The 11897-nt window shown below is 52.1% G+C and overlaps 1 protein-coding gene across 4 annotated transcripts in view; it reads left to right on the top strand.

Moving 5' to 3' along the window:
• The first annotated feature begins 5665 nt into the window (after window positions 1-5665).
• WDR45B (WD repeat domain 45B) overlaps window positions 5666-11897 on the top strand; it is a 28485-nt gene continuing 22253 nt past the window's right edge. Inside the window, exons 1-2 of one of the 4 annotated variants that reach the window (XM_055131582.1) lie at window positions 5666-5910; window positions 8804-8936. In XM_055131582.1, the coding sequence (XP_054987557.1) occupies window positions 5887-5910; window positions 8804-8936 (157 nt within the window). In that variant the 5' untranslated portion in view covers window positions 5666-5886. The remainder of the gene's footprint in view (window positions 5911-8803; window positions 8937-11897) is intronic. The other 3 variants (XM_055131583.1, XM_055131580.1, XM_055131581.1) reach the window with 3 other exon arrangements.

Genomic DNA, 11897 nt, shown 5'->3' with positions numbered 1-11897 from the left:
TTCCGGGGCTTGTTCTTCCCGCGTCTGCTCCCGGGGCCTGTGACAGCACCACTGAGTGTCAGCCACAGAACTGGCCTCTGTCTGGGACTGTCTCTGACTCTGGGTGGACACAGTGGGGGCGGGGGCTGGGGGCACTCTGTGGACCTCACTGGGTCTTGGAGGAGCTCACAGTACCTCTCCCAGCCTCGGCGTCACCACCTGCAACCCCAACATGGCATGCTCGGCCTCTGGTTAGAACATGCGGTGCTGCCAGTGCCAGGCACACTCCGTTGCTCGGGCCCAGCCTGAATGGGCACAGCATGGCCAGGGCAGGAGACAGAAGGGCTGGCTCGGGTGTGTGTTCTCGGCTGTGGGCTGGAGGGGCAGCAGAGGGGTCAGCGGACTCCAAGGCCCATGCCTACAGTCCATGCAGGAAGGGGGTCCACACGGTGCTATGCTCCCCAGAGCCTCTGTGGTGTGTGTCTGTGCAAATTCACCAAAAGCTAGTCTAGCCCCAGGAAAAACAGCTCATGGCCCCATCCACCTGCCAATGCTGGCTGAGGCCCAGGGCACAGGCGGGGGTGCTACTGGCAGTTTGGACGTCTCTGCCCAGAAGCAGCTGTGCTCAGGGCTGAGCACGACGAGACACCAGGACTGCACTGCACCGAATGCAGCATGCCGGGGTAAGAAATGACCCCAAGCATGATCTGCCCACGCCTCTCAAACCCTGCTCACTGTCACTTCTAATCCTGACCTATAGGAGTATAAAACGGGCACAAATGCAACATTCACCGATGGCCAGGCAGGAGGAAATGCCCGTCAGAGGCTGGGAGGGCTCTGTGGGCTGAGACCGGCTCTGCACATGGAGACCCAGGTCTGTCTGTGCCATTGTGTGGTGCCGGCACAGAGCCGGCTACAGCCCCAACACTCCACCAGGTGTGGTCCTAAAAGCAAAAATTAAAACATTCAAAATGGAGCCTGAGCAACAGTACAGGGGGTGGGGCACTTGCCTTGCATGCAACCAACATGGGTTTGGTCCCCTGAGTACTGACAGGAGTGACTCCTGACTGTAGAGCCAGGAGAAAGCCCTGAGCATCGCTGGGAGCTGGGCAAAAAAAAAAAATTGAAGTGACTCTGCACTTCTGTGGGCTCAACCAGAGTGTTGACGGGGGTCTGAGAAGACGGGGTCTTAGGCAGACAGGCAGCACGTGTCAGCTGCAGGCTTGGTCACGTTTGCTTGCCAGAGATCATGTGAAACCAAATCTTCAGAGTAACGGCAGGCATGGCCCCAGGGGCCGGGGGGTGGTGACACGGGCAGGGAGGAGAGGGGCCTGTGCTCGCTGTCCAGTCTACAGCATTTCTCACAAGGTGGTGCTGAGTAGAGTCCAGTAAAGGCCTGCAGGACACCTCAGCCACAGTAGGCAGGCAGCGGCCCGGTGGTCTCTAGCACACCACAACAGGCTGCTCCCTGGTGGCCTTGTCCAGTCTCCACAGCTCCTTCAGGCAGGAGGTAGTGCCCGTGCAGTCTTTGTGGGTGAGAGCAGGGCTCTCTGTGCCAGCATGAGCTGTGAGCTGAGCTGGCCCTGCCCAAGCTCCTGCACTCTCCTTGCAGGTGAGCTGACAGCAGGGGGTCTGCCCCTGTGCCTGGGTGTGTCTCAGTGGCGGTCTCCATCACTAGCTCTGTGGGCCTCACCTTCCTCTCTGCCTCTTCTGCCTGCACTTTGGTTTTCAGCAGTGGGCCCTCTTCCCTGCCGAGAACTTGGGTGGAAGAGCACTGCTCTGCCTCAGCTCTCTCAAGGAGCACAACAGCTCAGTGCTTGTAGAGAGGAGGACCTGGGGAGGCGGGGGAGGAAGATTTTTAACGTCCTCCACACACCGAAGATGCTCCTGCTGCTACGCCTCCGAGGTCAGGCTGCACAGGGCGGTCCTCATGCCTCCAGTGCACCCTGGCAGCACTGCTCGCTCACGTCAGGGCAAGACAAGGGGTCGCTTCGGGAAAGTGCTGGGAGAGAATCATGCAGGCCGCATGGAGACACATGGCTCTGCACACAGTGGTCTCGGGGCACTCAGCCACTGAGATGGCGCCCCAGGGCCTTTGCCCTGGAGTGGGAGCACAGCAAGGCCGAAGGTGTCACGGAGGAGTGGCAGTGGTTCTTCCTGTCACCAGAACAGGCTGCCCCAGATGCGGCTTCTCAGGTCTGTGACCTTCCAAGGCCATGTGTCCTGTGCCACTAGCCCAGTGGCCTCATGCACAGAGCCAGTGTGTTGTTATGGCCACCTGCTCACTGTGAGTGTCACATCTGCCCTGCCCATGGAGACAGCCAGAGTGGACACAGGCACCCCAAGCTCCAGCAGTGTCCAGGTTTGCATGGTAGGCAGCTAGGCCCACCTTGTCTGTCAGGGGAGACCTAGTTGGCTTTTGGTTCCTTCTGAGACATTTTCTCTGCTCTCTGGCCCACCTCAGAAATGGGGACAGTGGGTGGCAGCTCTCAGGATGCACCTATATGAGCACCACCATGCACAGGATCACCCAGCAGAACACGCTCAGGGGCATAAGTCTGACCCCAGATCACATGTGCAGTGACCCAGGAACTTGTGTGCAGTGACCCTGGAGCACATGTGCAGTGACTCAGGAGCATATGTGCAGTGATCCTGGAGCACGTGGGCACTGACCCTGGAGTACATGTGCAGTGACCCAGGAGCACATGGGCAGCGGACCTGGAGCACATGTGCAGTGATCCTGGAGCACGTGGGCACTGACCCTGGAGTACATGTGCAGTGACCCTGGAGCACATGTGCAGTGACTCAGGAGAACATGTGCAGTGACCCTGGAGCGCGTGTGCAAACATAGCTACCAGTGTACCTCCACCAGCACAGTTGCTCCTTGTGTCCTCTGGTTTCTGTTGTGTCAAGTTCCCTGCTTTCTATAGTAAAGACACGTAAGAACAAGAGGCGGAGAGAGCAAGAGGCCTGGTGCCTCGCTGTGATCATGCTGAAGGATCCTTTCTTCAAGTTAACGCTGCTTGCATAGGTTCAAGCAGTAAGCAGTTTCTCTTGCAGGGCTGTTCTTCAACCCGATTAATGGCTGAGTATCCTCAGACTGTGCTTTACAACAACAAGCACTTATTCCCCCTTTGTTCTGGAGCTGGGATATCCATATAGAGTCTTACAGGGACAAAATTAAGGTGTATAGGGTGTTCCCCCACCCCCCTGGGAACTGCAGGGGAAAACTGCTTGTTGCTCTGGAGAGCACTGTCAGTGCCTGGCTTCCTTTGGGTCACCTCATGGCAACCACAGGGCCTCCCTCCTGCCTCCATCTGGAACATGACTGCACTCAGGGCACACCTGAACAGTGCAGGCTTCCCTGCTCAAGGTGGATATGTTGGGCTGTTCTGCCACACACCAGGCCCCTCCTTGATCAGGGAACCTCATACCCTAGGAGAGCCACCCTTGCCAGCTCTGTGAGCATCATGCCTGGGTTCTCTCCCTGTGCATGTCTACACACATGGGTGACCTGGGTGTTAAGGGTAAGTCTGGTCTATCTTGAACATTGTATAAATGTATGTGGGACACTAGCTCTCTCCATGCTACATTCTCCTCCAATGAGAACACACGGGACATTCTGGTCTCCAGGTAGCCAGAACAAAAAAGTTATGGCTACACCCAGTGGTGCTCATGGTTTACTCCTGGTGGGCGGAGGGAACATATGAGATGTTGGGGATTGAACCAGCATATCTGTGTGCAAGGCAATAGCCCTACTCGCTGTACTATTGCTCTGGCCCCTAGGCAGTCTTGCCTCTCTGCATTGGCTTGTAAAATGCCTTTCACCCGCTTTTCAACCCTTGGGTAACCCTGGGATGGATGGATGCAATATCTTCAGGGACACTTGACGGAGTGTGTCAGTGTCCGGGTAGGGAATGGAGAACATTTTTTCCCAATGTGGCTTACACTCTTACACTGCTGAAATGCAGGTCAGAAGTTCCTCTGGCAGAAAGGTACCTGAGTTTAATTTTTTTAACTTAAAAATTGAGGTTCTATGATTTAAAATATTGTTAGGGGCTGGAGCAATAGCACAGCGGGTAGGCTGTTTGCCTTGCACGCAGCAGACCCGGGTTCAATTCCCAGCATCTCATATGGTCCCCTGAGCACTTCCAGGAGTGATTCCTGAGTACAGAGCCAGGAGTAACACCTGTGCATCGCCAGTTGTGACCTAAAAAGCAAAAATATATATATATATATATTGTTAATGATGGTTTCCTGGGTACATAAATCAGCACCACACCTCTCACCAAGGAAGCTGTGTTTTGCGACAGTACAGTGTATAGGGCGGCTTGCCTTGTACGTGGCTGACCTGCAATCAAACTAAAATCCTCTTTCCAAAGTCAAGGATGTCCACATAGGTAACAAGCAAGATGTCAATCGCTGGCATCACATGTGATCCTCCAGCACTGTCAGGAATAATTCCATAATGTAGAGCCAGGAGTAACCCCTGAGCACCACAGTGTGCGACCCCACTGTGAAAAAAACACAGAAAAACAAATCAAAACAAGGAAGCTGGGTTTAATAGGGGCCAAGAAGGGCTTCTGTCCCATGCTCTCCACCCTCCACTTAGCACTGTATTCTCCCAGAGAACACTATGTTTGCACAAAAGTTATTTTTTTCTGAGTTGGTGGGTTCTTGAGAATTTTATGAAAGATTTGCATACACAACTCAGAAGACCAAAGATTAATAGTTTGGGGCTGGAGTGATAGCACAGCGGGTAGGGCGTTTGCCTTGCACGTGGCCAACCCAGGTTCGAATCCCAGCATCCCATATGGTCCCCTGAGTACCGCCAGGAGTAATTCCTGAGTGTATGAGCCAGGAGTGACCCCTGTACATCGCTGGGTGTGACCCAAAAAGTAAAAAAAAAAAAAGAAAACAAAGATTAATAGTTTATTATAAAGTTGGGCTGGAGCGATAGCACAGCAGGTAGGGCATTTGCCTTGCACGCCTCTGATCCAGGTTTGATTCCTCTGCCCCTCTTGGAGAGTCCAGCAAGCTACCGAGAGTATCTCACCTGCACAGCAGAGCCTGGCAAGCTACCCGTGGCATATTCGATATGCCAAAAATAGTAACAACAAGTCTCACAATGGAGAAATTACTGGTGCCCGCTCGAGCAAATCGATGAGCAACGGGATGACAGACAGTGATACAGTGATTATAAAGTTTAAATAGATGGGTTGAGGGCCTCCCCAAATGTCCAGGTTTGTCCTTTACAGGTGAACACCATCCTGTCCCTGATGTTGCCCTGTCCCATGAATGACCTCCCTGCCTCATCTCACACAGACTACTCGCCTCCAATGAATGATGGCCCAAAATTTAAAAAAATAAAGAAAGTAACTCTGGGGTACTGCTTGGCTCTAGGACTCCCCTGACCAGACTATAGTTCCTTCCTGGGCAGCCGCATCTAAGGATCAGGTGCAGTCGGCCCCGCCCTCCAGACCCCGCCCAACCTCCCTATTGACCCCGCCCTCATACAAGCTCCGCCCAACAACTCCGTCCTCCAGGTCCCGCCCCTCCCTCCAGCCCCGCCCCTGCCCCGCCGCTCCCACACAGGCCCGCCCTGCCCAGGCCCCGCCCCTCAGGCCCCGCCCCTCAGGCCCCTCCTCAGGCCCGCGCGCCGTGCCGCCCTCGGCGTTCCTCCCGCCCTGCTCCGCGCGGTGGATGTGCTCGGCACTCGCGCTTCCCGGCTGCGCGCGCACACGGCTCTGCGCTTCGCTTCCGGCCGCGGCGGCCCGACCGCCGGCCTGAGGAGCTGAGGAGCTGAGGCGCCCGGGGCCCGCGGCTCCCGGGGGCATGAGGCGCTGAGGCGGCCCCGCGACGCCATGAACCTCCTCCCGTGCAATCCCCACGGCAACGGGCTGCTCTATGCCGGCTTCAACCAGGACCACGGTGAGGACGCCGCCGGCCCGCGCGCTGCTCCCGCCGCCGCCTGCGGCCTGGGTCGGCCCGCGGCCGCCGCCGCGCCTCAGCGTCCGCGCCAGACCCACGCGGGACCGTGTGCGCCGGGCCGCCCTCGGGGGGAGGGGCGGCGGGACCGCGGGCGGGGGGAGGCGGGACCCCGGGCGGGGGGAGGGAGCAGGGAGCGGGGAGGGGAGCGGGACCCCGACCCCGGGAAAGGGGAGAGAAGCAGGACCCTGGGGGGGAAGCGGGGGCGGGGGTAGCGGCGGGGCCCTCAGCTCTGTCTCCCCCGCCCCCAGCCCCTCGGCGCGTCCATATGCCCCCCCACCCGCTGACCCCTGCACCCTGGGTGTCCCCGGAAAGCCCAAGCGAGCACCTGCCGGGTGTCGGTAGCCCTGCAGTAGTGAGGGGGCTCAGGCCAGGTGGCTCCGCCTCTGCACCCCCGGAAGCAGAGATGTGGGGACTGACCCAAGCCCCAGAGGGCTCCTCTGATAGCCTCCTGCGTGGTCCCGCCTCTGCGCTGTCGTCCGGTCCTTGGCTTCACAGGGGGCGCGCGGTGGTGACAGACTTCAGACTCAGGCTGCAGGACAGTGGGCGCAGGGCCAGGGTGAGCCGTGGGGTGCCCGCCTCAGGTGCCCCGGGCGTTGCTGGGGGTGGCCCGGGAAGCCCCAGAGCACTGCGGATATGCCCTGGGTGACCTCAGCATGACACTCAGTTGACCCAGTCCCCATTGGGCCTCCTTGGTACTGCTCGGAAGGCTCCCCGGAAGGAGGAGACCGAGCTTACGGCCTGGCAGATGTCTCCAAGGACCAAGCACCTGTGTGCACGCAGGAGGCACTGCTGTGTGTGACTCAAAACCCCAAAGAAAGTAAAAGCATAGATGGCATGAATTAGCTTCATCTGTCTCTGGATTTTATTTCACTTTTTCTCCTTGTTTGTTTATTTTTGGCTTTTTGGAACACACCCAGCACTGTTCAAAACTTACTCCTGGCTCTGCACCTGGGCATCACTCCTGGGGGGACTCAGAGGACCATACGGGGTGCTAGGGATTGAGCCTGGGTCAGATCCACTGCTCTGGCCCCCTTCTGCAGAATTTTAACACATTTTTCTATTAGGTTTTCTGCCTCTGACTTGTAAATATATAGGAATTGCTTGTGTTTTTATTAAAGTCTTAACAGAAATATATCTTGGCAGGGGTGTATGGCCACACCCAGCAGTGCTCAGGGGCTATTTCTGACTGCCGAGGAGTGACTCCTGGCAGTGCCTGGGAGACCATATGTGTTGCCAGGGACAAAACCAGGGTTGGCTACGTGAAAGGCAAGTGCTTCAACCCTGTACTAGAAGTGTATGCTGTGATAAAGAAAAATAAGATATGCAGGCTTAAGACATGGGTAAAGGGCCAGAGAGACTTAAAACTTGGGTAATCCTTGAGAGAAATGAAAAAGATTCTGGGGACTCCTTTATTATTTCCTTACATTTCATGAAGCCAAATTTTAATTCCTCCAAGTTGTAATCATGTACAAATTATATGCTTTTACTACCACAAGGCTCCAGACCCAAGTAAATTGCATTTCTTTTTTTTTTTTTTGGGGGGGGCATACCCGGCAATGCACAGGGCTTATTCCTGGCTAATGCACTCAGGAATTTCTCCTGGCGGTGCTCAGAGGATCATATGGGATGCTGGGAATCAAACCCGGGTCTCCTGCGTGCAGGGCAAACGCCCTACCTATTGTGCTATTGCTCCAGCCCCATAAATTACATTTCAGATCCTGGGAGTTGATTGGAGAAAATAGTCTCTAACTAATTGGGGCAGGAGTCCTGAGCCCTTGAATCTGTTGTGTTGTATGGTTTTACAAGTAACTTAGATAAAGTACATAAGTAAGGATTTTACCTTTGAAATGGTGGCAGAGAGGTTAGAAGAGTGTAGTGGCAAAGCTGGAAAATGGAATGAAAGCCAGATCAGGAGAATGTAAGGGGTTTCAGTGTTGCCAGACAATTCTGCAGTGATGAGGGGAGGGCGTGGGGTGAGAGGAGAGGATTTCACATATACTCTTGTGGAACAGCTTTTAATGGTTTGTTTTTGCTTTTGGGCCCCACTACTATTAAGGGCTTAATCCTGACTCTGACCTCAAGGATCACTCCTGATTCCTTGGAAGACCATAGCCGGAGCAGGGATAGAACTCAGATCAGTCTCATGCAAGGCAAGGGCCTTGCCTGCTGTCCTATTTCTCTGGTCCCATGGTTTTTATTTTCTTTTAGCTCCATGAGCCAGAGTTGGATGTGGTGATATTGGGGGAGATTGACCTGCTTAGGGCAAATGAAGCCCCGAGCACGGGACAACTTGAAAGGAGCGCTGTTTTCAGTTCTTAGCAGTATCTTTTACTTGGACACTCTGCAGCCTAGTGCGGACATGGAGATGGTGACCAGTGTGACCCAGAACTCTTTTCCGAAAGAAGTGAAGCATAGGCATCCTTACGGATACCTTCTAGAAGACCATCCTGTCACAGCCCCTTTTTCTCTCTTGTTATTTGTTGGGAGGCTTAGCTTTGACCCTACTCTGTGGCTATCCTTCACATGGACTTTGCTGTTCGTCATTGTGTCTCTGAGATGGTTCCTGATCTAGTACTTGAGTGATAGTTTCAAAATGGGGGAGGTAAGTGGCGACACTGGTGAGAGACACGCTGAGGGGAATGTACAGTGCAGAGCATCCAGTGCACCCCTTCATGGGCTGAGGCAGAGCCCAGTTAACAGGGAAGCCACCTTTCAGACTGTTCTTGAGCAAGAAGAGTGGTCATGGTACACATGGACAGACCATGTCTGAGCAGACTAAATATCTTCAGGAGTTCTGGGGTGTTTTTTCCACTTGCTGCTTTTACCATTTCAGACTGGGGGTCCTGAGCTGTCACTCCAGCAGCATCATTATGTGCTTCTTTTGTACTCAGGATGCTTTGCATGTGGCATGGAAAATGGATTTCGAGTCTATAATACTGATCCACTGAAAGAAAAAGAGAAACAAGGTAAGGGATAACGGATCCTGGTATTTACCCTTTTCTTGCCCTCAGGATTGACATAGCTGATGGAGAGGTGGGGTTGGTCAAGCTGGGGTTTTTTGGTTTGTTTGTTTTGGGACCACATCTGGCAGTACTCAGAGCTTATTCATAGATCTGTGCTCAAGGATCATTCCTGGTGGGGCTCATGGGACCATTTGGGATGCCAAGGATTGAACCCTGGGTGGCTGCGTGCATGGCAAGCGTCCTACCTGCTAAACTATTGCTCATGTTACTGTTCAAGCTGATTTTGAAAGTATATAGGATTCATGATCCTCAGTAAATTTAGAGAACTGGCTTCTTTCTAACTCTAAGTATTGAACTCTTAGGGACCAGGGTGCTGTCATGTTCTGGGGGACACGGGTATTCTTAAGATTGAGCATTACAGGGGCCGGAGCGATAGCACAGCGGGTAGGGCGTTTGCCTTGCATGCGGCCGACCCGGGTTCGATCCCCGGCATCCCATATGGTCCCCCAAGCACCGCCAGGAGTAATTCCTGAGTGCAAAGCCAGGAGTAACCCCTGAGCATCGCTGGGTGTGACCCAAAAAGAAAAAAAAAAAAGATTGAGCATTACAATAGTAGTTTTGAAACAACTATGTCTTTTCTTGTATTTCTCATTCTGGCTGCAGTAGAAGAACAGGGAATGGTGATACCAGCGGTTTTCACTCTTACTTTTGAAGCTACAACTCAAATGATGGATTTAATTGTAGCACATTCTCGAGGCTATGAATGACCAGAACTTAGAAAATGCTATTGTAGGGGCATGCTGTTGTAGCAGTGAATTAGATTTTTTATAAAGTTTAAGTTTTCAGAAGCCAGACTCAGGAATTCTGTTGGTAAATAAAATTGACAAAATTAATTCTGTTGGTAAAGTCCTTTTTCTGTATAACAGGAAAATGTGATATAAACTTACAGATAAAAAATTGTCTCCTAGTTACTTGGCCAACTAGGCCAGTGATTCAGTATAAGGACCCAAAGGTCTTGTGATGCTAGGAATTACCAGTCCACTGCAGTGGTGTTCACGAGGCAGATAGAATCTCTCCTTCTCCCCTCTCCCCTCTTCCCCTCCCCCCAGCCTTTCTTAAGCTTTTGTTATTTCCTGGTCCTCACCTACTGGGAGAATCAGGCACTGCCAACAGATGAACAAACCTCAAATAAATTTTTCTTTTTAATCTTAGAACTTGAAAAGCCCCCTTTTTCTCCCTGCAGTTATGTTTTTATTCAATGTTCAAATTACATTTTCTGATTCTAGGACTGGGTTTTCTGTATGAGGAAATCATTGTATCATGGTCCACTATGCAACAGCCCCCTTCTGTTTTATTTTACTTTTTTGTTTTGTTTTGGGGACACACCCAGCAATGCTCAGGAGTTACTCCTGGCTCTGCACTCAGAATTTACTCCTAGTGGTGCTCAGGGGACCATATGGGATGCTGGGGATCAATGTGGGTCAGCTGTGTGTAAGGCAAACGCCCTACTCATTGTACTATCTTTCTGCCCCACCCTTCCATTTTAATGACTAGTATCCTAAATTAGAGGTTTTCAGAGTTCCTGCGGGGTGGCAGATACGGGGGTTGGGGGGGACAGTGGAACCTCTTTGTCAAGTTGAAATCTTACAGACCACAGTGGTAAAACAGTAAGATATAAGGTAAACTTTATATCTAGGAATTAATTTTATAAGCTAAAAGTTTACTCCAGCAGGGGACAGCTTGGACTCTTGACCCACCTTATTTAGATCCAGATGAATGCAGGCCCTGCCTCTTGACAGGTGGCAGTGTGACTTGGTACTTTTTTTGTCTTCTCAGGTTTTCATTTTCTTTTGTGTACATTTTTTGGATGGGTGTGGTGGGAAGTGGGGTTGATGCTTAAGGACCCACATGTGTTATCAGGATTGGAGTACAGACCTACATGTAAAGAGTGCATTTAGCCCACTGAACTCTCTCCTTAAACCTGGCCTCAGTTCCTTAAGTGTGAAGTGAAGATGGGGGTGGGACCAGTAGTCCAGTGAGTAGGGTACATGTCTTGCACATAGTCAACTCAGTTTCAATCCCTGGAACCACATATCATCCCTCAAGCCCCTCCAGCAGTGATCCCCAAGTGCAGACCTGTGAGTTTCCAAAAGAAAAGCATGGGTACACCAGGGGACTGAGGGGACTTAAGCATTCAGTGGCCCAGAGCCCTTCCCCTGGCCGATGAAGGACCAGGAACTGAGAAACAGGACCCCAGGCTGGTTGCTAGTCAGTTTATTTCTCTCTCCTCCACAATGCCTTTTGATCTCTCCCTTTACAGCACAACTCCCTAACAGTTATATAGAAATCATGAAGGGTGGGGGGGTAAACATAGGTGGGGTTGATCATTGTCATAACAACAAACACGTAAAGCCACTTCAGGGGAAGTTCTAGGAGATTAACTCAAGGGCAAAATCACATCAAAGGTTGAATGATTACTATTACTAGGAGATCCACCCAAGGGAGAGATTCCAGCCAGGGTGTATTGCTTTTTCTTTTCCTCAGCTAGTAATCCATTTAACCAATTATAGTAAATTTACTTCTTAAAATATTTTTAGTCATTTTGTGTGAACACAGTAAGAGATTTATTAAGCTTAGCGATTGGCTCTTGCTGGGGACATCTCGCTATATATCTTAGACTATAGTCCTCAGGCCAGGTTACTCTTTCCTAACCCCAGCAGGGTCCTTATTCAGTTACTTTTTGGGTCATGACAGTTTGTTCCATGACTGTGCTCTTAAGTTATCATACTTCTTATGGCACTTAGTTTGTCCACTTTAAATGCTAGGGTAGCTTACAGATTGCCCTAAGTCCATCCAGACCCTTCATCGGGACCCTCCTTTTGGGGGTGTTAGGGAGTTAGGGCAACTGAGGTTTAAGTCAAGTATATATGATGGCTGCCCAGGAGTAAATATTATTTGGAGTCA

Source organism: Sorex araneus, chromosome 3 (assembly GCF_027595985.1).
Source record: "Sorex araneus isolate mSorAra2 chromosome 3, mSorAra2.pri, whole genome shotgun sequence".
In the NCBI taxonomy this organism is placed as follows: Eukaryota; Metazoa; Chordata; class Mammalia; order Eulipotyphla; family Soricidae; genus Sorex; species Sorex araneus.
The sequence above is the reverse complement of the archived record's forward strand: the minus strand, read 5'-3'. Positions and strand labels throughout refer to the sequence as shown.